This window comes from Ptiloglossa arizonensis, chromosome 14 (assembly GCF_051014685.1).
Source record: "Ptiloglossa arizonensis isolate GNS036 chromosome 14, iyPtiAriz1_principal, whole genome shotgun sequence".
NCBI lineage: Eukaryota > Metazoa > Arthropoda > Insecta > Hymenoptera > Colletidae > Ptiloglossa > Ptiloglossa arizonensis.
Window position 1 is genome coordinate 3432236 of NC_135061.1, and position 27942 is coordinate 3460177.

The 27942-nt window shown below is 35.4% G+C and overlaps 3 protein-coding genes across 11 annotated transcripts in view; 1 reads left to right on the forward strand and 2 right to left on the reverse strand.

Moving 5' to 3' along the window:
• The window catches only part of Chb (CLIP-associating protein), a 56208-nt gene extending 40076 nt beyond the window's left edge, over window positions 1-16132 (reverse strand). For all 6 annotated transcript variants that reach the window (XR_012994057.1, XM_076326497.1, XM_076326496.1 and 3 more), the window contains exon 1: window positions 15498-16132. Coding sequence is in view for 5 of the 6 variants with exons in the window: in XM_076326497.1 (XP_076182612.1) it covers window positions 15498-15686 (189 nt within the window). In the remaining variant the exon portion in view is untranslated. The remainder of the gene's footprint in view (window positions 1-15497) is intronic.
• Window positions 16133-17732: 1600 nt separating this feature from the next.
• On the reverse strand, window positions 17733-22994 carry LOC143154224 (uncharacterized). Of its 3 annotated transcripts, XM_076326146.1 has the most exons (12): window positions 22835-22903; window positions 22355-22417; window positions 22187-22260; window positions 21857-21985; window positions 21645-21779; window positions 21382-21539; window positions 21028-21093; window positions 20558-20708; window positions 20272-20472; window positions 19549-20182; window positions 19194-19470; window positions 17733-19119 (listed from the first exon to the last, which is right to left on the reverse strand). In XM_076326146.1, exons 5-12 carry the CDS (start codon window positions 21705-21707, stop codon window positions 18984-18986), a joined length of 1686 nt encoding a protein of 561 aa, XP_076182261.1. In that variant the 5' UTR covers window positions 21708-21779; window positions 21857-21985; window positions 22187-22260; window positions 22355-22417; window positions 22835-22903; the 3' UTR covers window positions 17733-18983. The 3 variants fall into 3 exon arrangements, with proteins under 3 accessions (XP_076182261.1, XP_076182259.1, XP_076182260.1); XM_076326144.1 differs by lacking the exon at window positions 22187-22260 and having other exon boundaries at window positions 22835-22994; XM_076326145.1 differs by lacking the exons at window positions 21028-21093; window positions 22187-22260 and having other exon boundaries at window positions 22835-22994.
• Window positions 22995-23825: 831 nt separating this feature from the next.
• The window catches only part of LOC143154381 (PTB domain-containing engulfment adapter protein 1), a 52142-nt gene continuing 48025 nt past the window's right edge, over window positions 23826-27942 (forward strand). Inside the window, exon 1 of one of the 2 annotated variants that reach the window (XM_076326518.1) lies at window positions 23826-23973. The gene's annotated coding sequence lies outside the window, so the exon portion shown is untranslated. Of the gene's footprint in view, window positions 23974-24287; window positions 24312-27942 lie in introns of those variants that run through there. The other variant, XM_076326519.1, reaches the window with a different exon arrangement.

Sequence of the window (27942 nt, forward strand, 5' to 3'; positions counted from 1 at the left end):
AGACTACTTAACCGGATAGTGAAATGGAAGTAATCGAGTACTAGGAACGACGTCGAAGGAGACACGGACTACGAAGGGTGTCCCAATCGTCACCGGTCGATTTATTTTTTGAATAAAACTCGAACCGTTTAAATAATCTTGATATTTTTTCTTTTATTTAAAAGTAGAAACTCGGAAGTTAATAAGGGAATAAGATATCTTCTAAATAATCGCCTCGGGTTTTTTTACAGGCCATCGATTTTTCCCAAAATTTTTCACGACGTTCTCGCGCAATCGCGAATTTTCGTAATACACTTGAACAATTTGCACACGTTCTTTCATCGTCTATTTCCCCACGATTAATTTCCCATCTGTCTATATGGTATATGTAAAGTTTCAGGTTAATCGGTTCGACGTTTCAATAATAGCGCGAAATTCAAATCGACCGGTAATGATCGGGACACCCAGTAGATAACTGACCTCTTTGCTAATATTACAATATTAGCTCTTTTTTAACCGAGCAAAGTTCAAGTATTTGCAAACGCATTCTCGGTGAACCAATGTACAGAGCAATAAAACGAGAAACCCCAGATTCCAACGTTCAGGACATGTGTGCATAATGTTCTCCGCGAGAGGATATTAAAAATTGCTACCGAGAAAAATTGAATGCCATTGTGAGGATTATTTTTCGCGATATAAATTTTCTTGTGCAATAATTTGTCTCGAAATAGAAGCACTGACTTTTGTTCGCAACGGTCAATTTTTTCCATCATTTTGCATAAAAAATGTACGAAAGTGTAGTAGGTGAAACGGAGTATCGAAAATAGGATATTTCTCGAGATATAGCACCCGCTTATATGAAATCGAATAAGACCGCCTGGTTTGCACATAACCGGGAAAGGTTCGGGTCACTCGTACTGGAGAAATATAAACAGTGGTGAAAGTGGCTTCTTTTGATCCAATCGGGGAAAATTATTTTATATAACCGTGTTTAATATTTTGCACTAGAAAATTGCCTCATCCCAGCACGTGTTCTTACGTTTCACCCCTACTGTTTAAATATTTTCTTATTTGTTTCTCTAGATTTTCAAGTGATTACATTCGTTTTAATTCTACTTTTATGTTATCACCTGAAACAAAAAGCAGCCAATATACTTTTTTTCGTACAAAACTCCAAATAAAGAAACAATTATACACCAAGTACTATGAATTCAAGTTTCTATTGGTAATTTTTCTTTCGTTTAACAATGTTTTCGGTTTTCCTACCGAATATAATTTTTAGTTTACGAAGAATAAGTTTTCCAGAAATTGTTAAAGATTTCCAAGATTTCTCCACTTCGAATAAGGTTCGAAACTTACGAAATTGATTAATTTACGTTTTTCATTCAATAATGGCCGTTCCACAAGAAAAGTGATCTTCTTGGAAAAGGAAAAGGAAAAAGAAAAACAAGAAGGAATTCCTTGATCGATGCTCGTTTTTAGAGAAAAAATTACGTACAGGGAAAGAACAGACAGTAGTTTCAACGTACTTAGTTTAAGCAATTTTGCGCTTTCGTTATGGCAATTCGTCACGAGTCGTTTTCCTGTTACTTTTGCTGACGTTGTACTTTGCGAAACGAAACGTGATTAACCGTAGGTATACAGAATTGCATCTTGTCCCGTGTACTCGTTGAAAAAAATACGATGATGCGGCAAATAAGAATAAACGATTGCAATCAGAGTTGGTAATAATACCGTGGTCGTTATTCGTGAGTGTATCGATTAGCGATGGTTACAACAAAAGCTGGATAAGTCGCAATGCGTCGATTACGTAATAGGTATTAACCCTACCATGTGCAACATGAAAAATTTTCATGCAATTTTATGCATGCGAGGGAAAACGGTGCCAGATATACCGGGAAATTTTATTTAAAAGATCGTTTTGCAATTTTTTCATCATTTTTAACATAAATAACTACCGATTCGTACGAAACATTGACCCTTTTCATAAGAGATATTACACGTAAAAAATGATGCAAATAAACATTTATTCGCTAACTTTGTAATTTTTTTCAACGAAAATAACTCATCAATTAATACCATTCGACTAATTGACTAATTGGCTATTAATCGTGATTATTTCTAACGAATAGACATTTCATCGTGTTAGTCACTTAATTGATTAGTCCTTTGAAACAAATTATTCGATTAATGTCTAACTTCAGTAAAGATCACGATCGTGTAGTAATGGATTATTACGTAATAAATTTCATCGTTGATTAACAAAAGTAATTGCAATAACAATAATAATCGCTACGACGAGCAATAATAAATAATATTTATAATTATAAATAATTCATTAATCGCACGATAAAAGATTACTACACCTTTTATTAATTTCTTTATCTTGTTTCGTTATTAATTTATCGATTCGATCGTAATCGAAAGTATAATTACATCTCGATTAAATAGTTAATCGTGTCTCGTAATTATTCTTACAGTGAAAATTATCAAAAAAGAATTCAATTCTTCGTTAACGATTGAAATTCGATATTGTTTGCAAATTTTACCGTTTTCGTCCGAGACTATCACGGACACACGTTGACGAATCGATCGCGCCGAACAAACATAAACCTTGGCTGTAAAACGTTACTTGAATTCTAAAAAAAAAAGAAAAAAATTGTCGCTCAAAAACAAAAAATACCGTTAAAGATCCGACCCAATAAGTAGCACAATTCTATTCAGAATAAACGGTCGAAGAATAAATAAGGGGAACATGAAACGACAACGAGGAATACATTACGCGTAAAAACGTCGCTTGTGTAATGTAAACGGAAATCAGAATTATTATGTTAACTTGTACCGCAACAATAAAGAATATACTATCACTTCTCGGCGGTGTCTGACCGCAAACGATGGAAATCTACTGCCCTCTAGACACTCGGCTTGCATTTGTTTTTTTTTTCTCTCTCCACCGGATCGTAAATGCTCCACTTAGACGCATAATTGTCGCTCGGCGACTATTAATAATTAATGAGATAACAGGGCGGCGAGGAACGGTGACGCGGTCCGTTTTGAATTCCACGAGACATTATTAGGATATCCATCGTTTTTACATCGAACCTTTTCCAGGGAGTTATCGAGTGCAACGCCGGTGCAGCAAGGTGCAGAAGGAATACGAGCCGACGTTATGCAAGTGACGAAGTGTGCGTACGCTAACGCGATGCATGTAAAAAGCATCGAGATCACCGCGAAGCGAGGGTGATGTCATGGTTTAAATTCAAAAAAGGAAACGTTCGCGACAGGAGAAAAAGAACATAACGAGGTGAGTGAGTGAGAGAGAGAGAGAGAGAGAGAGAGAGAGAGAGAGAGAGAGATCACGGCAGTTTACGTTGTGTTCAGTGTCCTTGACATCGATCTGATGCACCGGTGGCTTGCAAAAATGGTGCAGCTAAGATCTTCCATAACGAGACGCAATTGTGATCCAATTGCACCGTGACGGTCGATAGAAACGGATCTAGTCACATGATAACCTCTTCGAAGCCAATGTGTTACAGCTCTCGTACGTTCGGTGTAGGACAACTTTTGCAGAGTTTCTAGATAGCTGAGATCTACTCGAACTTTGTATTTATTAGGGTTAAATTAGGGTGGTTATTTAATAAGTTTGTCGTTCGATAAAATTAGGAAGTACACAAATTTTATATTTATTGGGATTAAATTAGGTGGTGATTTAATAAGTTTGTCGTTCGATAAAATTAAGAAGTACACAAATTTTATATTTATTGGGATTAAATTAGGTGGTGAGTTAATAGGTTTGTCGTTTGATTAAACTTATTGAACAGTACTGTACAATGTAGTACTGTTCAATAAATTTTATCGAACGACAAAACTAAGAGCTACGCAAACTTCGTATTTATTAGGATTAAATTAGGTGGTGACTTAATAGGTTTGTCGTTTGATGAAACATATTGAACAGTACTGTACAATGTAGTATTGTTCAATGTAGTACTGTTCAATAAATTTTATCGAACGACAAAACTAATAGATACAAAACCTTCATATTTATTAGGATTAAATTAGGTGGTGACTTAATAGGTTTGTCGTTCGATAAAACTTATCGAAGAGTACTACATTGAACAGTACTGTTCAAGAAGTTTTATCGAACGACAAAACTAAGAAGTACGGAAATTTCATATTAATTAGGATTAAATTAGGTGGTGACTCAATAGGTTTGTCGTTTGATAAAACTTATTAAACAGTACTGTTCAATGTAGTACTGTTCAATGTAGTATTCTTAAATGTAGTACTGTTCAATGTAGTACTCTTAAATGTAGTGCTGTTCAATGTAGTACTCTTAAATGTAGTACTGTTCAATGTAGTACTCTTAAATGTAGTACTGTTCAATGTAGTACTCTTAAATGTAGTACTGTTCAATGTAGTACTCTTAAATGTAGTACTGTTCAATGTAGTACTCTTAAATGTAATACTGTTCAATGTAGTATTCTTAAATGTAGTACTGTTCAATGTAGTATTCTTAAATGTAGTACTGTTCAATTTAGTACTGTTCAATGGAGTATTCTTAAATGTAGTACTGTTCAATGTAGTACTGTTCAATTTAGTACTGTTCAATGTAGTATTCTTAAATGTAGTACTGTTCAATTTAGTATTGTTCAATGTAGTATTCTTAAATGTAGTACTGTTCAATTTAGTACTGTTCAATGTAGTACTGTTCAATTTAGTACTGTTCAATGTAGTATTCTTAAATGTAGTACTGTTCAATTTAGTATTGTTCAATGTAGTATTCTTAAATGCAGTACTGTTCAATTTAGTACTGTTCAATGTAGTATTCATAAATGTAGTACTGTTCAATTTAGTACTGTTCAATGTAGTATTCTTAAATCTAGTACTGTTCAATGTAGTACTCTTAAATGTAGTACTGTTCAATGTAGTACTCTTAAATGTATAATAGTACGGTTCAATGTAGTACTCTTAAATGTAGTACTCTTAAATGTAGTACTGTCCAATAAATTTTATCGAACGACAAAACTTATTGCGCAACCTGATACTATACTATTCAATAAGTTTTATCGAACGACAAAACTTGTAGTATGCTGCGCCACACACGTCACTCAAACCGTAGCCAACTTGGATCAAGTTGGAACACTACGCTGCTCGTAATCTACACATTGTTCCAGAACCGCAGGGCAGTTTCAGTCATTAGAGACACTAAGAAACGATCGAGGAGTCAACGTTTATTAGGTTTAAATTAGCTGCTGACCCAACGTAGACGCGATTGAAACTCTCGTGAACTTAAATTCTATCGAGTATGAAATTCATGCCGGTTCGATGCACACTTTGATCCGGAAGGACCATTGTAGAGAAGTCGTCGAGATGTTAGCGTCTATTAGGTTTAAACTAGGTGCTGACCTAACGCAGATGTAACCATAGACTCCCGCGGACTTGGATGTTATCAGAATTGATGCCTGCTTAACCCAGACCTAACTTATACTCGAGTAATTTACATTTTATCAGATTTGGACCTCGTTTCGAGCCAGCTCGACTCTTAACCGAAGTCCAATTAATTAGCTATAGAATTTTATTCGAAAGTAAAATATCAAATATAATTAGAGCCCAACAATTTATATACTCGAAGGTATACCTTTTATTTAAAACTCGTTGCTGCTCGAAGTCACGTTCAATCGTAAGTGTCGCAAATTAATTGCAGAATTAAGGCAATATATCTACCGAGGTCCAACTTGAAATCTAACCCAAATCACCGCAACTTGCAATCAAATCAAACTTGAATTTGGTGATATTCTAAGCCAGGCCTGAATCAGAGACTCGTGAATTATGCGTGGAATGTAATTTAAAAATAACATATCCAAGCCCGATCGGTGACTAACTTGGAGCCCAGCAATTTACATTTAACCAGATTTGAACTCGGTGGTGCTTTAACCGAGCTCTGAATCGAAGTTTCGGGAATTACACGTGGAATTTCATTTAAAAGTAAAACGTCCGGATCTGACTGGACGCCAGAAACTCGATGTCGATACACATTGGCAAGAGCGGGCTAGACTCAACCGCAGCGTAAGAAACTTTCGTCCAGATCGATAGGGCTATCGTGGTGGAAATAGGGTGGCTCATCACGTAGCAGATGGTAGGCTCTTTGCCAAAAACGCGACAATGACGAGTTTGCCGAAAATTAAGACCGAACTGCAATCTGCAAACGTTAGCCATGCATCTTTTCTCAAGAGGCAGCGTTCTAAGATGAATATTCTTTGAACAATGGATCCCCTATTGTTTCGAGATAGGCAATTGGAATACAGAATGGTTCAGTAACAATTGGCCTTTCAATTATTTCCAACACTGTACGAGCTAGGAACATTTTTTAGAGGAAACTTGTACCCTTATGTAACGATTATGAAATAAAGATTTGAATTGGGTCTAAGAGCCCAATGACAAAGTTTAAAAAAGATCTTTTATCATTTTTCTATTAGAAGTCAATGACGAGTTTGCCGAAAATTAAGACCAACTGCAATCTGCAAACGTTAGCCATGCATCTTTTCTCAAGAGGCAGCGTTCTAAGATGAAGATTCTTTGAACAATGGATCCCCTATTGTTTCGAGATAGGCAATTGGAATACAGAATGGTCCAGTAACAATTGGCCTTTCGATTATTACCAACACTGTACGAGCTAGGAACATTTTTTAGAGGAAACTTGTACCCTGATGTAACGATTATGAAATAAAGATTTGAATTGGGTCTAAGAGTTCAATGACAAAGTTTAGAAAAGATCTGTTATCCTTTTTCTATTAGAAGTCAATGACGAGTTTGCCGAAAATTAAGACCAACTGCAATCTGCAAACGTTAGCCATGCATCTTTTCTCAAGAGGCAGCGTCCTAAGATGAAGATTCTTTGAACAATGGATCCCCTATTGTTTCGAGATAGGCAATTGGAATACAGAATGGTCCAGTAACAATTGGCCTTTCAATTATTTCCAACACTGTACGAGCTAGGAACATTTTTTAGAGGAAACTTGTACCCTTATGTAACGATTATGAAATAAAGATTTGAATTGGGTCTAAGAGCCCAATGACAAAGTTTAAAAAAGATCTTTTATCATTTTTCTATTAGAAGTCAATGACGAGTTTGCCGAAAATTAAGACCAACTGCAATCTGCAAACGTTAGCCATGCATCTTTTCTCAAGAGGCAGCGTTCTAAGATGAAGATTCTTTGAATAATGGATCCCCTATTGTTTCGAGATAGCCAATTGGAATACAGAATGGTCCAGTAACAATTGGCCTTTCAATTATTCCCAACACTTTACCAGCTAGGAACATTTTTTAGAGGAAACTTGTACCCTTATGTAACGATTATGAAATAAAGATTTGAATTGGGTCTAAGAGTTCAATGACAAAGTTTAGAAAAGATCTTTTATCCTTTTTCTATTAGAAGTCAATGACGAGTTTGCCGAAAATTAAGACCAACTGCAATCTGCAAACGTTAGCCATGCATCTTTTCTCAAGAGGCAGCGTTCTAAGATGAAGATTCTTTGAACAATGGATCCCCTATTGTTTCGAGATAGCCAATTGGAATACAGAATGGTCCAGTAACAATTGGCCTTTCAATTATTCCCAACACTTTACCAGCTAGGAACATTTTTTAGAGGAAACTTGTACCCTTATGTAACGATTATGAAATAAAGATTTGAATTGGGTCTAAGAGTTCAATGACAAAGTTTAGAAAAGATCTTTTATCCTTTTTCTATTAGAAGTCAATGACGAGTTTGCCGAAAATTAAGACCAACTGCAATCTGCAAACGTTAGCCATGCATCTTTTCTCAAGAGGCAGCGTTCTAAGATGAATATTCTTTGAACAATGGATCCCCTATTGTTTCGAGATAGGCAATTGGAATACAGAATGGTCCAGTAACAATTGGCCTTTCGATTATTCCCAACACTGTACGAGCTGGGGACATTTTTTAGAGGAAACTTGTATCCTAAATGTGTACCGTTATGTAACGATTATGAAATAAAGATTTGAATTGGGTCTGGGAGCCCAATGACAAAGATTAGAAAAGATCTTTTATCCTTTTTCTATTAGAAGTCACTTAATTCATTTTGAATTGTCTCGTGTACGTAAGTCTTTGTGGTTGTTTGAAAATTGTGTTTTATTTTTACTTATAGAAGTAAAAGTACCATTGGTGCGTTGTTTTATGAAAACGGAGAAGTTCGAAGGGTGAAGAAAATATAAAAATTTGTGTACTTTGGTACTCGATGCTGATTACCGAAAGTGGTTTCTGAAATGTGTGTGCAATGTAAAACACGATACCATAGATTTGGCATGCCATGAATTCGTTTCTCTTTTCACGAATAAAACGCAGTCTCTCGCGTGATGTGGATGTTTTCGAGCTAATAGTGAATCCACAGCAACAAGTGGTACTAAACAATGATAAGCGAATAGCATATCCTCTCGCTGTGAACTCTTCGAATGCAAATCCGTCAAATTACCAGACTCGAATGCGGGGAAAACTAACGAGAATTTACCGAAGAGTTTGCGAAATTCTCAACTATTGAGCAATCAACTTCAACTTTCGGTTTCCATAAAACTTTTAGAAGGTCTTTCCCGTAAAAATCCACTGTCGCTAAGTTTTTGAGAGAAAGTTTCAATGATTTATGCGACTTTTGACGCTGAATGTAACGGTATAAAAATAAATGTGAAAAATATTTTTCCAGACATTTTTTAAACAAATATTGAAGGAAAACGATTGGATACGTAAAATCCGTATATGTATTTATTCGATATTCCTGTAAGAGTAAGTAAACAAAGTTTAATCCCGGAGCTCTATTTCTGTCGAAGTTATAATAAAAACAACAACGGACAAGCGGATTTTTATTTTCTCGCTGAGCCACGTTTAATAGAAAGTATTCGGGTTGGGTGACAAGGAATAATTTTAAGGTGAAAATGTATGATGCAACTTGACACAACTTCCTCGAAATAAACTGCTCTCGTGTCTAAGGTCCAACGTTGGTCTTTGTGTAATTCTTCAAACTCGAGAAACCAATATATGTTAAGGTAGCCCGATACACGTTTTCAGAGACATATTCTTTTCGAATAAATTTAAAATTGTGTTACATTGAAATATTGGGTTGTTTGGAAAGTCATTTCGTTTTTTCTTTTGGTGAAAATGAAATACGAGTTTTCTAGAGCGTATAAACATTTTATTAAATTATATATATTATATATATATTATATTATTATATTATTATATCATTGTATTATTATATTATTATATATATTATATATATTATATATTCTCCATTTTGGAGAATATATAAATTTAGTTCCGAACAATTTATATAATTTAGTTCCGAACAACCTAATATATTGAGAAAATATGAAAAAAATAGAAACCAGGCTGTTCGATAAGTTTTGTCGTTTCCATTGTAAAAAAAAAGAATACTACGACACTCGAACTTTGAATTACAATAAATATACGAACGAGTCGACAAATCTATTGGATTGTTCGGAAAGTCATTTTGTTTTATTTTTTGGTGAAAATGAAACACGATTGTTTTAGAGCGTATAAACATTTCATTAAATTATATATTCTCCATTTTGAAAAACGAAATGACTTTCCGACCAACCCAATACATTATTTTACTTTTGTCTTTTCTCGAAATTGTGTACGTGGAAAATGTTAATTTATTTCATTTGGCTCACGAGAGAGAAAAAACTGTGCAACGTAGAGTTAAACTCGATGAGAAATAAATCGAAATATGGTGTTAAAGGACCAGTGTTAAGTCTATAAGAAATAAATCAAAATATAACGTTAAAGGAACAGTGTTAAGTCGATGAGAAATAAATCAAAATATGGTGTTAAAGGAACAGTATTAAATCGATGAGAAATAAATAAAAATATGGTGTTAAACGAACAGTATTAAATCAATAAGAAATAAATAAAAATATGGTGTTAAAGAAACGGTTATATGAGAAATAAATCGAAATATCGCGTTAAAAAAAACACCCACGAGAGACAAGCGGGAAGTAAATACAACCGAAATAGGATGGTAAATAAATTCGATCCGCGGTTCAATAGAGACCAGGTTTCCATCGACGCTTTCTTAGAGCCTTCACGGTGAAAGCCGAAGCTCGTTGCGCGAAAGAGGAGGTAGTTAAGGAAGTGGCCTCGAAGCGACCAAAATATTTAGCGTCGAGCGTAGTTTAATATCTTAGCGCCTTGAATGGATCGAACTAGTCGGGGCAAGAAGTTCGAGGAAGCTCGAGACACATCAGGAACTGTGCCACTTTTCTTCCACTTTTTCATCACGATCGCGAGAACTTTGCAGAACGTGGCAGCATCGCGTGCAACAATAAAAAGGCAACGCTAAATATAGGAGTGAACGGGCGTACGTGTACGTATAAACACGTCTGTTTGGTGTGCGTGGCCCGTAGCGTGGACACGGAGAAAAGTGTTCGGCGTGTGGATTACAAGGGGACTCTCCTCGTCGAGGGCTCATGCATTATGGAAGAAACTGAATTTCCAACGACAATGTACGTCTTGGTCATCCGCTCGTCGCTTATCGTACCGTGGATTCTCCGCGTTCACCGTGCACCGCGACGAAGATGACGTAAGCTTATTGACTGACGAAATTTCGTCGGTGTCAATTTTTCGATGTTCACGTACTTTGACGTCATCGTGCGTCGATTTCCATTACGAGAATTGGAACGAACTAACCGACGCTTAGAGGTCGACATGGCCCTGTACTCTTTTAGACGAACCATTGTAAAGTGTCCTTTTTCCTCGCGGTTCTTCCAGAAGGAAACGATCGAAAGAAAAACGCACGAAATGTAAATTAAAATTAAAATTAAAATTAAAATTGACATTCTTTTAAGCTGTTTCTTCTGCTTTGTGTTAAAACTTGATAAGGTAGGCGAATATTCGTTTGGTTATTGAATCTTTAATATTTCAAATACTGACCCTCTTGAAAATATACAAGTGATAGAACAAAACTTATAAAAGTTAAAAACATTCTTTTAAGAAGTTTCTTCTGCTTTGTGTTAAAACTTGATAAGGTAGGCGAATATTCGTTTGGTTATTGAATCTTTAATATTTCAAATACTGACCCTCTTGAAAATATACAAGTGATAGAACAAAACTTATAAAAGTTAAAAAGTAACAGGATTACTACTATACCGAGTGTAACTTTCGAGAATATTATAGTTGAAGTATTTTTTCTAAATCTATACGCATTTGTTTTAGTTCTCTTTCTTTTTTAATTGTGTATTACTCTTGAAGATATACAAGTAATAGAACAAAACTTATAAAAGTTAAAAAGTAACAGGATTACTACTATACCTAGTGTAACTTTCGAGAATATTATAGTCGAAGTATTTTTTTTTAAATCTATACGCATTTGTTTTAGTTATCTTTCTTTTTTACTTGTGTATTACTATACATTTTCCAATTAGTGAAAACGTGTTAAATGTTACCGTGTTGGATACGTTTAAATGAAAATTAATCATTTTATGGAGTTAAACTTGTTCTACGTGTACTTCTGAGTTCTTTGTCCTATGGGTTAAATAAAACGTTTGAAAATTTATGGACAATGTGTATTGTAAAATTTTTAAATAATATTCGACGAGACACAAGTGATATTTCTAGCTACAGTATTATTGTATTAAATACTAAATGAAAAATAACGAGAAAGAGTCCTGTTATCCTTATCATTTTGGCAACTATTTCCGGCTGGAGACTTATCGCTGGAGACTTTGTTTATTATTTTTCTTGTCACTATTTTTACACGCGAAAAATGTTATTGCAGTTTCGCCAAACAAATTTCAGACGTTCCTTGTGTCAGTGTTTCTCAAACACTGTGTGTTTGTGTTCGAGAAGTCATTTTATTTTCCAAAATGGAGAATATATAATTTAATAAAATGTTTATACACTCTAAAAATATCGTGTTTCATTTTCACAAAAAAAAAAAAAAGAAAAAACGAAATGACTTTCTGAACAACTTAATATATTGAAAGAGTTTATCCAAACAATGTATTTTTGTTTTAAAAATTGTAATTCAATTTAAACGACTTAAAGTAAAGTAGATACTACGGAGAACATTATTTTTATTCTACCGTATAATATGTTCCTGTTATTTTCTAAGAGTTCGCGGACACTTTTATAAGGTAACCCCGGTTATATGAAAAATAATCCGATTGAGATCGTCTTTGGACTTATTTCCACCAAGACAACCTGATCCGTTAGTAATATTTTCACAGATTTACCAAAAAAATATCAAACTTCTAATTTTTATTAATAGATATTAATATACGTATGCAGTTGCTGTTGTTTCATCCCATGCACCTTCATGTTTGTGAAATAATTGGGTTGTTTGGAAAGTAATTTCTTTTTTTTTTTTTTTGTGAAAATGAAACGATTTTCTTAGAATGTATAAACATTTTATTAAATTATCTATTCTCCATTTTGGAAAACGAAATTACTTCACGAACAACCCAATAGAAACATTGTCTCCTCTAATGATACAAAATCGTACATAAATTCCTCAATTTTCATTCTTACACAATAACGATGATCAGCAAACGTTCTAAGAGAAAAAAAAAAAAGAACAAAATAAAAAAACAATAATAAATATTTAAACAAAGGTTCCATCGAATAATTCAATCTGATCCGATTGTTTTTATTCGAAACCCGCTGGAGAACATAAATCAGAGTCCAAGTGCCCATTCCCTGGGTACTTCAGTGCAAAGGAATTGCTTCTTCACTTCGCTGGTCTCCTTACGTACCATTAGTTTCGACGAAACTACCTGAATCAGGTTCAAGGACATAAACTTCCCAATTATACTTCGATTCGGACCTGAATGTTTACACCGCTGCAACGTCGAGCTCGTGTTATAAAATTCATCGTGAAATATCCCCGTCGGACGTTTTCTCGCCTATTATCGGTGAGCAGATAGTTCGACTTAATAGTTTGAGCTAAACGCGACGTACACCGTGTGACATACTGTGCAAAAGGACACGTTACGTACACGACGTGAAAGTTTTTCCCTTATACGTGCTTCGGTTAAAACGGGTGGCCAGGTTTCGTGGTATCTCGGGTAACCAACCAAACAAATTCATCGTAAATAATCGTTTTCGTCCGTACGGCGCGGGAGGCGAGCCGGCGATTGTTGTAATTGGAAATAACTCGTCGTGATACCGTCACGCGAAGAAGGATATTAAAACTAAGGTCGTGATATTGATTTTGGGCCGGCTCAAACAAGGAAAAGGGGCAGTTTATAGCACAATATAATGGTGTGTGCACTCGACGAGTTTATTTTGAACGCGATACGTCCGTAATGTGTATAAAGAAATTCTGGGTAATCAACCGCCAGTGTCTCGCTATTTTTACGCAGAACTGTCTATTAAAATTGCCTTAGCAATTAAACTTGCCTAACCTCACTTTGTCTATTAAAATGTTCAAATCGTCGAATCGATTCAGTTCCTTTCTTAACTTGTTTTTAACCTAGAGGTTGTTCCCCTACTATTATATTACATATGTGCAATTTGCTTGGAAAATATTATGAACGTTTACTTTAATTTTCCGATTACACGTGACAAAAATTATAGGAACAAAATAAACGTACACGGATAAAATTTGGTATCGATGCAATGTAAATGTAATTAATCGTTTACCGTTGAGTGTGGTATTAGTTGAAACGATATACGAATATATCGATTAATACTGTACAAGTATTAATCAATTTACGTAACGAGTTAACTCATCTTTGTCGCTGCAGAAGCATTTTCAAATAATGGTTTAACTCATCTTTTCCGGATGAAAGATTGTAGATCTTGATAAAAGAAATGAAAAAATTACGCATCGTTGTTCTAGGATTAATGATTTAGCCAGACGTGAGTACCCTATCACAGTATAAGTTTAATTTCAATTTAAGTGATTTTGTAACGCACATAGTAACAACAACAATTTTTTTATTAAAATGATTTGTTATTGTTAGCGGCTAAGTTACAATTGAATTCGTTCGAAACGCATTCGTTTTGATCTTGAACTCCATTGGTTGGTAAATCATAAATGCGAGGTTTAAAATACTTTGAGAACCACCTGTGCTCAGAGAATTTTATCGGCCAATAAGGATGCAATACTTACAAGGTTTAAAGTGCTATATAAGACATATGTACATTGAAAATATTATCGCAGTGTTCAAAGTAATTACACGAATATAAATTCCAAATTATTCCAAGCCACGTGCTGTATGTATTTTATTTATTCTCTTTAATTGTCGAGGCTCGTAATTTTCAGTTAGGAAGTCAGGTTATGTTCCTTGATTAAAATATTTATTCGATGCAATTCGTGCTGTCCGTTTCCCCGAATTCGCCAATAGTTCTCATGAATTATCCATAAACTTTCAATTATTTTAAGCAACGTATCGAGCTCATTTTCCACGGATAGTGCAAAACGCGGTCGCCTAAAATTATTACGAGCGTTTCGAGTATTCGGAACCCGGATTTCGTCGATTCCTTAACTCGCTAATTTTCCACGGGTCAAAATAGACAATGATAGCAAATGATAACACTCGTAAATCAGGCTGCTCGATCTCCCGACAGCAGATTGAGCAATTGAAAGGTCGCGCGGACGAATCTTTCGTAAGATCCTTGTCTAAAGCGAGCCTCGTAGCACCTGCTTCTCTCGTCATATCGAAAAAAAAAAAAAGAAAAATGTTTATTCTCTGAATTTGTCGAGCGTGAATCCAAATTTGATTTACAAATCGGTCACGTTGCTATCACGGATAGCATCGTTTATTCGCGGGTATCGAGCGTAGAAAGTTTCGAGTGCACGGAGATATAGGTCGACGAAAATAAAATGTACACAAATACAATTTTTGGGCCGAACGGCTTCCAAATAATTCCGATCTCGTTCTCTGTTGATATTTCTTCTGACGCCCGATTGCATTCGCGCGAGTACTTTATTGCGTTCGCAAAGTTGTTTGGAGATTAATTTTTTCATCCAACGTACACAAATAATGAAATTCGATAAATGAGCACCTCTGCTCATACGCACACAATCCAACCAGTTTGTCACCCGGCACACCCCGCTACCATTTCCATGGCTCTTTAACCATTTTCCCATTAACGATTTTAACGATTTCTATTGTTCAATACATGTAACAAAACGATCGTTTGGTTGTTCTGTATATATTTTCGTCTACCGTGCATCTGTTATCGATGATAAATAGAAAAAGACAATGGATAGTACATACGGTTTTGTTTGTATACTACACAGTATTTACTCGGTAAAACACAATTAAGATCCCTTCAAGTGCAAAAACTATACAGCGTTTGACAGTAAAGATTCACGATTTGTTTCTGTATTCGGATAGGTGTACAGAGACAACAAGAGAGCACGGTACTTTCATTCGTGTCGATCAGCTGAACACGAAAGTTTGAGACTAGTTTGTTTTATCATCTCGACAGATTCGGATAGAAAATTGTAAAAGAAAATTAAGCGGAGAAGCATTGCATACCTTAGGATTGCCGTTGCTGAGCCATGGTATAATGTTGTCGATAAATTGTCCGATGTCTTGACACTCGATACTCTTTTTCTCATCGCCTAAGTAATTAAACAGCAAATTGCCAACGTTCAACTTTTTCTTGATGTCCGTCGTTGACAGGAGCGGCATAAAACCGTCCAAATCACGCGGATTCACCGCCATGGTGGCCTGTTAAACGCACGTCGTCTCCGCGCACCGTTCGCGAGTCTTTCAACGAAAACTAGATTTCACCCGCTACACTGGTCAGGGCACATAGTTCGTCCGTGGTTTCACGATGCACGAGAACGAAACAAAACGCGTCTCCTTTCTTCATGCCAACAACGAAGTTTCACACTAAGAACACGGTTTGCGGCGAAACGAGGCTGTTCCTGCGATTTAAAAGTGTGTACCGTCTTTTCTCTTGGTCGTTTCGCGACCGCTGTTCAAGCAAGATACACTAAATTTATCAACTGTACGCAAGCGATGGTTAATTGGCGATTTCTTACGCGATATTTCGTTGAACGTTGCGCGATTAAGCGCCAAATACCGCTCGCATTTTAGCTCTATTACGCACGAAAAATAATAACGAACGCACGAACGTAACGAAAATTATCGGCACCGTGCACGCGACGCCATTTTGATTTCTAGATCGTCCGTCTCTTTTCCTCCGTCGCGATCGTAGCGCTGATAGTTCATACGGACGTCGCTCGAACTGAATTGTTCGGTTAAGTGTATCCGGCGAAACCGTTTCAAATTCTTATCCGAAATTCTTTTCCATTATCGTTTGTTCATTACAGCCGTGAGTATATTTTAAGTACAATTATTAATTAGTGTCATACTTTTCTAAAATTTACGCGATACGCGTTAATTTTGTTAAATACAATTAAGGTAATTGACTTCGTTTACGTTTTACTTTTCAGACATATTCTCTTGATAATATTTGTCGCAATTTGAATATTGCCTTTTCTAATATGTTAAAAGGATCAAAATTTGACATTCGTATCATATTAATAATTTGACAATGTATTTTTATATATTACCGTTTTTGTTACTTTCTTTTATATACGTTCGTATATATACAAGTTTTGTAAACTGTTAATTTATTAATATAATTTAAAATATTTGAATATAGATGAACAACGATATTTGTTAGTGATTGATGTGATAACGATATTTCGTTAGAAATTGAATTTGACAAAATAACGATTACCGCGATCGATCGGTTTTTCGAAAAAACCGTTAGACGATGAGTATTGAAAACACGAAAAAGGGTAAAATATAAAACACACTTTCCATTAATATATTTTTGCAACCGTATTTTAATGAAGATGATGGTATATACATAGTTACAGTCACATATGCAATATTATATATTTACAATCATTATTAATAATTATGCGCTTGCATTTATGCAACGTCGTTACTATTACAATTTAGCCAAGAAAATATCTAGTAAAATATTTAGGAGCATGGCCAGTTCCGACTTAAAGTCGAAGATAACAACATGATTATGTCAAATTTCGACGGCAATGGTTTCATAGTTCAATATAGTTTCTTTATAACATGGAGTTGAAGAATTTCGCGCGAAAATTCTTGTTTGACCATCTGATTTATATAAAATCGCGCAACTGTATCACAATGGCATTTTTTCTATTAAACAATTGAGACGGTTAAAATAAATTCTTATCGAAATTTTTAAAAGAAATGTAGGAATAATAGTTTTAAAAAAATAGTTTTTGTTAGAAGATATAAACTTCTGTAACTTTTGTACAATTTATGTGTACTTATATGTACACATACATACATACACATATATATAATCCACGAACATATAATAGAACTAATTCAGTCATATAAAACTATTTAAAATTATCATTTTATTTGTTTGTGGTCAAATTGCACTTCATTTATCTTTGGTATACATTTCTGTATATATAATATAATGAAAAAGCCATATATTTATTTGACTCAGGACTTTCCCACACAAAAATTTGTCAACACCTTATTCCAAATGTTACCAACTATTGCTTACAGAAAATTATATAATAAAAATAAATAATATTTGCATATGTATATTTGTATACATATGTATGTATATATATATATATATATGTATAATTATAATATAATAATATATATATATATATACACATATATATATATATATATATATATATTACTCTTTGTAAATGGCATATTGCATGCAAATTTTTGTTTAAATTACTTTGTTACTGCAATTAGACAACCCAACTCAATATCTACAATTACTAATACACAACTGTATGGTATAACAGTATCATAAAAGTAATTAAAACTTAAGAATAAATTGACATAATTTTAATATTCCATCTTTTTCAAATATTAACGTTATAACCGATCTATAGTTGGATTGTCTAAATTCACACATGATAATTACTTGAATATATTATTTATATTTTAAATACATATTCTCACAACTACAAGGTACTTAATTTATAAATATTATTTAGATATCTCATGAAAGTTGAGGAAAGGTTTGTTCAACATTGTCTAAGCTTGGCAGATGAACACTACTACAATCAGTACATATATTAAAGCTTGGTATTTGAAACAGTATGCTTTTCAAGCTGCCAATCTTCTATTTAGAATCATGTTGTCTTACCTAAACAAGTTCTACTTAACAATTCGAAGAAGAGCATATAATTTTACCAAGATTATAATGGCTACTATATTTATCATTTTTGGCTGGCATTGCTTTTGCATACGCAGCAATATAAAAAACCGAATTGCTTATATAGTTGTACTTTTAACACAGACAGACCAAAAGATTTTCTAAATAGTGAAATTTTAGTACTCCATGGAAAAATTCGATTTCTTGTTATTCCTAAGTATTAATGGGTACATTGAACGTACAATAGGTATGAATAAAATGAATAAACAATTATTTTGTACGAATGATACGACTAAGATTCACTATGTATTGCTTCTCTGACCGAGTAAGTCTATCAATGTATACTAGATATCATGTGCCGAATGAATTTAAAAGAATATTTAAACTGTCCCAAGTAACAATTAAAATGTTTCTATAAACATACGGACCAAAAGTCTCATTAGGCTTCAAGATACAATATTATGCATTCAGCACATTAATTAAAATCAAATATTTGTATATTATATTAAAATCTTCTACTAAAGTTAAATATGTACAAATCATTTCTAGTTTAATTGAAGTGTAACTGTGATATTTGAAAATTTGTATTAACGTTACGAGTTGATTCGAATTACAATGACGTTTTGAAATTGGATAGGAAGATCCGTATTCAAACGTTAAATCTTTTTTTCTACACAAATAATGAAAGTGCAGGAACTAATCGCATGACAAATTTAATTACAAATAAAGCTATATCTTAACTAGTTCGTTCCTTTATCATGAGTTTTGAACACTTTCTATTGTTGTATAGTCTTGATTCAATTGAATCAATGCCGTCAAGGAAAGGAGTGTTATTGTTGTTGCTGTAGTTGTTGTAATAATGGACACACTTCGACTAAAGGAGTTCCTAGGATTTCTTGGCATACTTGATTCATATCAGGTTCCATCATAAGCGAAGAAATTTGATCCTCCGTTAACATTTCGACGCTAATTTTCATATAGTTGAATGAATCAAATGTAAAGCGATTCATATGATTAAATATTTGAAAAAATGTACATACCTTGCTAAACTTTCACTATCGGACGTTTCTTCATCTGCATTTAAATAGGTCAGTGTTTTTTCTAACGGGCTAGGAACTTTCTTTCCTTTCCCCTCTATTTTCTCAGATTTTTCAGACTTCTCCTTATCTCTCTCGATCGTTCTTGGTTCACTAGAACACCTCTCCGTAAGGCTAGATATGTTCAGCATCATCATCCCATGATTGAGTAATTCTTTTACGCGTTCTCCGGTTCCCGCACTCCACAACATGTCGAGTGATTGCCTTCTACTCGAGTTTGCTATGGTATTTAAAACAATATTACAATTGCGTTTAAAATCATGCTGTGTTTTATAAATTAATAGTGAAACCTGCTTACCTGAACTACTTCCACTCGCCACCTCACCGCCCGCTGAACTTCGAGTTATCCAATTAGCTAAACTACTATCGAGCTTACTCTTACTTTTTATCGACGGACTCCTTGTCACTTCCGCCTTCTTTTCGGCGCTCAAAGTGACTTCATTTCCTTTTGACATAGTAGGTAGCGATTTTTGAGTTATTAATTTTCTTCGACTAGAACCTTCACCAAATAGTTGAATACTTGCATCACTAATTGTTGGATTGCTATTTTCTGGACTTAGATCCATTGGTAGCGGTTTATAAGGAATTTGATCTTCTTCATCCGAATATACTTCATTATTGTAGTAAACTTCGTCTGGAGAATTGTTCAAGCTAATTTCTGTCCACTCCTCTCCATTTTGTACAGTAGTATTACTAGTATTTGTTTCTGCGGGCATTTGAATAGTCACTCGTTTTTCTATAGGCGAAATAATCTTTGACAGGTCTGATAATCGTGACGTTGAAGAACTTGTTTGATTTAGCAATATGATATGTTTCGTATCTGTTGTTGCAAAGCTTTTTGGACGGTCTCGCTTTATGTACTTTCGAGGTTCCGTAGATGTCAGGTTCAAAGAGTTTAGGCCCAAATATTCGGAAGAAGACTCCCTGTCAATCTAAATAATAGCACAGGTAACAATAATTGTTAAGTTCAACTTAGAATTTTAAATTTAACAAAATTGTGTAAGCAAAATAAGATAATTACTCTTATAGGCACAGGACACGGTGTACTAGGACTCATTTTATCAGGAAGGCGTAAATATTCATCACTGGTATAATCTGTACTATCTGGTGACCCAGTTACACTAGAATCGGTTGAATTTGTTGTATTGGGTTGCGTAGCAGACTGATCAACTGTCTTCCTCGAATGTTTATCAAATTCATCTGTTCCATCGTATCTTCTAGTCTGTGAAAAAACGTTTAAAAATAAGTGTAAACTATTTTAAGTTTAACATTATGTAGTTTTAAAAGGCATTGAAAAATAATTATACCCTATGAATTTCGTCGCTAATTTTTTCTAAGTTTCTCAATGCTTCGGCATATGTCATTTTAGCTTCACCCACTGATCTTTCTAGTGCACTTACTCTTAATTTTTGCTCTTCCAACATTTGATTAAAATGCGCTTTCATTTCATAGTATGGCCTGCATAATAAATTATTTGATAATTAGTTTCTTAATAGAGCTTAAAATACATACCATGTTTGTTCTTCGAGGAAAGCTGACTACTTTTTAAAATTTTGTTTTATATTGTGCATAACAAAGTATACTATAAGAAGCATTCTTAAATAAAGCAGAAGTTATGTATTCAAGTACTTATTTTTTACATACATTGTAAAATTATAACTCGTGTGCGAAAAGGGTGATGGTTTAAAGAATACATTGGTAGAATGGAGTTGTAGACAGTACAGATAAAATGAGTATTGTGTAAAAAAAATAAAAAAAGAATATCTATCCTACTTACAACATGAGCAAGTTGTGCCTGTAGGCGATACTGTTTATCAGAAGCAAGCTGCGACGTGCACCCATACTGCCAACATGAATATAACCAAAAGACATAAATATTCTAATATCTATACAAAATTAAGATGACATAGTAAACATTCAAAAATAAATTATTAAATATTTATGGGGCAAAAGTAAATGGGAATGTTAAGAATCATGGGGTATGAAATAAATATATTATTGTCAAAGTATCAGTCTCTAAAACCGAGATATGTATTAATTAAATGTAATACATTCCATGCATTATTACGTAGACTAGAAAATCATTCATTGTCACTACTTAGAAAGTAACAAATGTGTGTCAAGTACGTACCTAGATTTAGCAATTGAACGTTTTAGTTCAGATTGTAATCCTTGAACTTCGTGTTCGGCTTTGTGATACAATGCAGTAGTATGTCTGTGTTCTGCTTCTGACAAAGCTCTTTCGTGTTCAGATTCATTGACTCTGGAAGTTGCATGGTTTAACATTTCCTAAAAAAATTTGTAAAACTATATTCCTTTAAAGTAAATTGATTTTCAATTTTTCAAGATCGAAATAATAACTTCATTCAATAAGATTAATGTTATTCTCATTACCTGCCAAGCATGGTCAAAACATCTACCTTCAGTTCTTAAACCTTCTTCAGCTAAATAAACCATTTCTTTAGCCGCTGCATGTTGGCTATTGGCTCTTTCAAATCTAATAGCAGCTTTTTGCGTTTCTTGTAAAGCCTTAAAAAAGTAGCTTATACATTAGGTTAATACTTAGAATCTATAAAACAACTTAATTTGTTCGAAACATGTCTTACTTCTTTTGCTTTAAACCTAGCATCATAATATGGTCTAGATTTTTCAATGCAACTACCAAGTTTCTTAGCTAAACTATCAATTTTCACCGTAGATTCACAAAGTAATTCTCTAAAAGTTGCTCTGGCTTCCTAAAAATAAAACGTACTATTTACAAATTTGTAGAATTTAAAAAATTCTGAGATACTTATATTTTACAACAAACAGTATTTTCATATATTTTAATTCCTGACAATAAATTGGATAGATATCACATTTCAAGTCATGAAATGTTTCTTTAGATAACGTTATAAATGACTATAAGACGATCTTTGAAGCCATTATCCATTTACCCGTACGCTTCATAGCAATCACCTCAATGAAACGTAATCGCAACCAGTTTCAAAACTTACTACTAATTTGGGTCCTTCAAGGAGAGAGATTGTTATTTTAATTCATCAAAATCAAGAATCATTTGCACAATAAATATAATATTTACGAAAATAATTAGTTGTACTTACATCTAAGTCAACTTCAAGCTTATTAATATCATCAGTAGCAGTATTTAATCTTTCAAGTTCAATCTGAAAGAATAATTGGTTGTGAAAATATTAATTCTGATAGCTTAAGCTCAAAGCAAAATTATTTTAAAACGGACGTATTTTATAAAGTATATATTTATTAAGTTGTACTTGGTAACTTCCAGATTAGTCGGACGAATTGGCACAGTGCTGCTATAGCAAATTGACAATTAGAGAAAGCAGAAATAAAGAAAAATATTGAGCATTCCATAACGTGGCAAACAAAAAGTACACTCATGAAAGCATTAAACGTTTGCAACATTCATAATAGATTCGAAAAACAGAACAATCACGGTCTATTGTAACGAAGAATGATGTATAATTAAGAATTTCATCGGCGACAACGTGGAAATGTCAATATCACAAGTGGCTGGCTTCTGAAAGCCTATAAATTATTCCGCAAAGAACACATTAGTTTACCTGCACTCTAGGATCCACTGCATCGTCAAAACGATCAGAATCATCGGTACTATCTTTCTGTACACGTCCACTCATAGTTAAAGCTAGAATCGAATTTTATTTACAATTTTTCATACCACCTGTATCGTCTGCTACATTATCAGGTGGCCATGTTGAATGTTAAAGCAACCGACAGTGCCGTCCACGTCAAAACGGTCAAGGGCACTTGTAAATTAGGCATTTTTCTAATCACTTTTTTCGTTATAATATATAACAAAAATATTAAGAGATTTACTAAAATATTTTTAAATCGAACGAAACGACAATGTACGAAACGATGGATGTATTAAATATTTATAACATCTCGAACGAACCTTTTACAATTATTTTTCTTACAATTATTATTAGTGTAGAAGCATATGCGTTATTATTTCGTTAAATTTTCTAAAATAAAATTTGTAAATTAAACAACAATTCATTGTCAATTGTCGTATAGCGTACCAAAGTAAAAGGAATTTCTTACTCGAAAATATTGGCTGGTTTTTTATTTCACAACAAATCGAACTAAGTGCGTAAAATACACTGAACACGAACGATACATTCACATCTAATCATCCGTAAATTTCAATTTGTTTAAGTACTTAGGATTGGTACAAAAGAATCGATAAAAACAACATTTAAAAACTCTTAGGTGACCGGAAGTAGACCAATAAAAATGTTGGATCACTTTTAAAGCTTAATTTAAAAAAGTAACATATTGAATGTTCATTGACAGAACGACGTCTTATACGCAACAACCAAATAATTTACGTTTGAGTACGACTTATCAAATTGTACTTGAACTCAGAGTCTCTAACCAGCTTTCTTTTATTTTTTAGTAGACATGGGAGTTTAGTCCAGCCGGTTATATGAAACATGCCGCCATAGGATGGTGACATGGCCACCAGAGCAATCCGACATGGCGACGAGCGTGTCCCTCGCTAATAGAGGGGGCTGCCTACTCGGCAGGCCCGCCTGAACTCTCAAACAGACTTTTTCTCATTCGCGTCGGTGGGTTCTGTGTCGTCGGAACAGGTGGATTACGTTCAGGGAAAGCGGACGACGCTCGCAGAAACGTCAGTCGCCGAGTCGCGCAAGTAATTCATCGTTGTCGGCGGTGGGTGAGTGAAAACATTAAATTGCACGACAAGAGGAATCAAACTCTCCTTGAATCGTCCCATTGTGTCGCGGCCGGTATTTACCAGGGAAAAGGGGCAAAAAAGAATAAAGATAAAGAAAAGTTTTTAACCGGGAGATACGGGGACTTTCTATTTTGGTATTTTTACGCGCGCCACTGCGGATACGAGCGGAATAGCGAAAGGCAATAGACACAGAGACGAGGATAGGAGTCAGAGAAGAGGTAAACGCAAAGGTCTGTCCGTGATCCCCGGACAACGCTGGCAAATGCAACGTTCCTTCGGCTGAAAGGCGATCACAGATCGTGCATACGTGTTTCTAGGTGAAAACATTTTTCTTCTCCGCACTTTCTGTTCCTTTTTTTCACGTGACTCACCTGCCACGGTGATTTCGAAGATCGTTAAGTTGCGGTTCTTTGGCTCGTATGTCACGCGTGTGTCGTGTTCGATCATTTCGACGATGTTCCTCGCGCGTACACATTTTTTTTTTTTCGCATTCATCGTAACGTTCGATCGGTGTACAACAGTTAGAAAGTAAACTAAAACTGGATAACCGATGTAACGTCGGGATTTGAAATTTTACTCGTTCCAATCGTGATCGGGCAGACCGCTGACCGTGTTTGAAATCGTGTAAACATTGGAGTCGGTTTCAACGGATAAATCAAACTTCCGTGGCGAAACGATTCAAGGACGCAACGGGAAGCAGTGTCCTGATAAATATGTACGTACCACGAAATGTCATAAAGACTTCTGTATCCAGAGACTGCTATAGCTACTCGTCCCCGTGTCACAGTTAACTCATTTTGTATTCGTGCAGCGAAAATGTATCCGATGTCACGACAAACGGCACTGTACGTGCCCTCGCTCGCTCGCTCGCTCGTTCGCTCGCTCGCGCAGCTACCCTTTTCGTCGTAACTGATTCGACGAAGTGGTACCATTGCTTGTACCGAGAGAGATCGTTTACCGCGCTTGTCGTTTAATAAAATGCACGCACGTCGCCGGTTGCAGATAACTTTTCATATCGCGCGAACGCCCACTACCGCAGTCCTTGGAACTGCTCGTTGCTCTTCGACTCGTTTCGACTTCCCTGCGTTTCCTCGATCCAAAAAGCTGCTTCCAATTTTCCCATCAAATTTCAATTCACGATTGGTCGGTTACATTTAACCGACACGACTTTCCGTTCGCTCCGGTGACCGACACTTTGAACCTACGTAGGTGCATGTAACGTTTTCTCGAGACGTTCGCCATAATTAAATCCTTCTGTTCGTCAAATTGATCATCGAATTTTACGCAAACCGATAGAGGGTGTCCCAATCGTCACCGGTCGATTTACTTTACGAAGAAAACCCAAACCGTTCGAGTAATTTCGATATACTTTTGTATTTATTTAAAAGTACAAACTCGGGAGTTAATAACGAAACGAGATTACCATCCAAACGGTCGCCTCGGGTTTCTGAATCGATCAACAAGATAGAAAGTTAATAAAGGAAATACGGTACGTAGGAAAGTAATATTTCAGTTTGGCCGTTGGTCGATTAACGTTGTTCGGAACGAACAGTCTCGTACGATTCTTTTGAACGTTCTCTCGTCCGTGGTCGTTTTTTCTAAAATTGATATCGTTACGTCAGACACGCCGCGCGCGAAATCGTTGCGGCGTTTAATTTTTCGGCAAACACGAGACTCGCGAAGTGCTTGATGTAACGTTCAATTCATAGGTCTGTCTACGTATTACGTGACTCGTCGAAACGTGTAATAGCGATCATATGGCGCGGTCAACCTGTTGGCGTCCCGGTGTTGGATTCGCGTGCAGTCTTTTGTTCGAGAGGCCGAGTTCACTGTTCAGACGGGACTCGGTCTTTTGTGATGCGGAATTTAAAGAGTCACCCAATGGATTCGAGGGAAGATTCGGGACGCGTCGTTTCGTGGAATGAGTCAGCGTTGGATCCTTATACCTGTTGTGTCGAGGAAAGCTTTTTCCATAGAACGCATTATACTATACCACACGCTATACGCCTATCCCGTTGCGGCTTCGTCTACAAAGAATTCGCCGCGTGTTATTCTTATTCGTCGGCTCGTGGACAAACGTTGCTTCGTAATCCAAAAGTGTTTGTCGTTCTGAACTTCCTGTTTTTAAGTGAACAATATCACCGACGAAAGCGTTCTCACGTTCGAAACCATAGTCTTCGCGAACCGATCGGTTTCTAAACATCCGGGACTCGTGCGAATCGAAAGTGTCATCCCGATTGAGCAATGTAAAAATTTCATACTCGAGGTCATTCATTGTGACTGAGCATCGTTACGAAGAAGAATAGGACCTCCTGTTAACGAACGCCTGTTGTTTCTGGGTCAACTGAATCTAAAGAGAAGAGAAACATTGTATAATACCTTTTCGTCGAGCGGATGTCCCACGTGTTACGTTCCGACGAAACGAAACACCGAGCTGGAACAAAATTTTTATTCTCGAAACGGTCGGCCCGGATAATCGTTGGTCAACGGTGGCAATTTGAAAATGTGCGGTTGACGTGGTCGCGACTTACGTAAAGGACTCGCGGATGTATATATATATATATATGTATACATATATATGCTCGTAGCTTTCAACGGCATTTCCAAGCCGGTAATTACCGTGCTTTTCGTAATTCTGTTAATCGCATTCCACGAACGCCACCATTATCTCTCCCGATCTACCGAAAAAGTTGCGATCACGACATCCGATAGAGGGTGTCCCAATCGTCACCGGTCGATTTACTTTTCGAAGGGAACTCGAACCGTTTGAGTAATCTTGATATTTCTTTTTTTATTTAAAAGTACAAACTCTGGAGTTAACAAAGAAATAATACATATTCCAAATGAAAGCCTTAGATTTTTTCTTACAGACCGTCGATCTTTTCCCAAAATTTTTCCCGTTTTGCGCACCACTGCGAATTTTTATAATACGCCTGAATAATTTCCACGCGTTCTTTCTTCGTCTACTTTCCCACGATTAATTTCCCATCTGTCTAGACGACGTGTGTCAAGTTTCGTGTCGATCGGTTCGACGTTTGCAAAATAGCGGGAAATTGAAATCGACCGGTAACGATCGGGACACCCTGTATCTCGACGATAATCTCTTAAGAAAGCAGGGAGAGAAACGTTGTTACGAAGTGGAACGAGTATCTCGAGTCGATTGCGATGTTAACAATCTATTTTCGCTTCGGTAACGGTAGGAGAAGTCTAATGTTCAGGTATCCTTCGGTCTTGGGAAAGGACGAACAATTTTTCGCAGATTCAAACGCTCAGAGATGTCCTTTTACTGTTTAGGATACTAATACTTGCACTTGGACTCCTTGCACAGTTCTGAGAGGTTCTTTTTACAGATTTAAACACTCAAAGGTGTTCTCTTGATGTTTTGGACATTAATAGTTGCACTTGGAGTCTTTACAGGGTCTCGAGATCCCTGTACCGTGCTCTCAGAAAATATCCCAAAATATCTATTTATTGGGTTGTTCGGTTTCTTTTTTTTTGTGAAAATGAAACATGATTTTCTTAGAGTGTATAAACATTTTATTAAATTATACATTCTCCATTTTGGAAAACGAAAGGACTTTCCGAGCAACCCAATAGATTCTCAAAGATACTTTCTATTACTCGATACGATTACTATTACTCGAATTTGAATTTATTGCATCATTCCGTGATCTTCAATATAGCTCCCACAGAAAGGTATAAAATCTTTACTACTCTAGCTACTGGATAACTGCTAAATAATTTTTATGAAGCGTGAATTAAAAAGTGGCAATTACGAAACGTTAAGAGTGTCTTTGAACAGCTCTGAACGTTTCTCTTTTAAGAACACAGTACACTTTGACCTCTAACAGGATTGTAGTCTACCTAGAACAGTGTTGTAGTTTACCTAGAACAGTGTTGTAGTCTACCTACAACAGTGTTGTTGTAATCTACCTAGAAGTGTTGTAG

Bases quoted from the DNA above. Each gene is read 5' to 3' on its own strand.
- LOC143154224 (XM_076326144.1), bottom strand. From the start codon at position 22,909: ATGAGTGGACGTGTACAGAAAGATAGTACCGATGATTCTGATCGTTTT. The intron at 19,471-19,548 runs GTAAGCAGGTTT...TAAATACCATAG, and splicing joins GGCGAGTGGAAGTAGTTCAG to CAAACTCGAGTAGAAGGCAA. The intron at 19,120-19,193 runs GTATGTACATTT...TATGAAAATTAG, and splicing joins GATAGTGAAAGTTTAGCAAG to CGTCGAAATGTTAACGGAGG.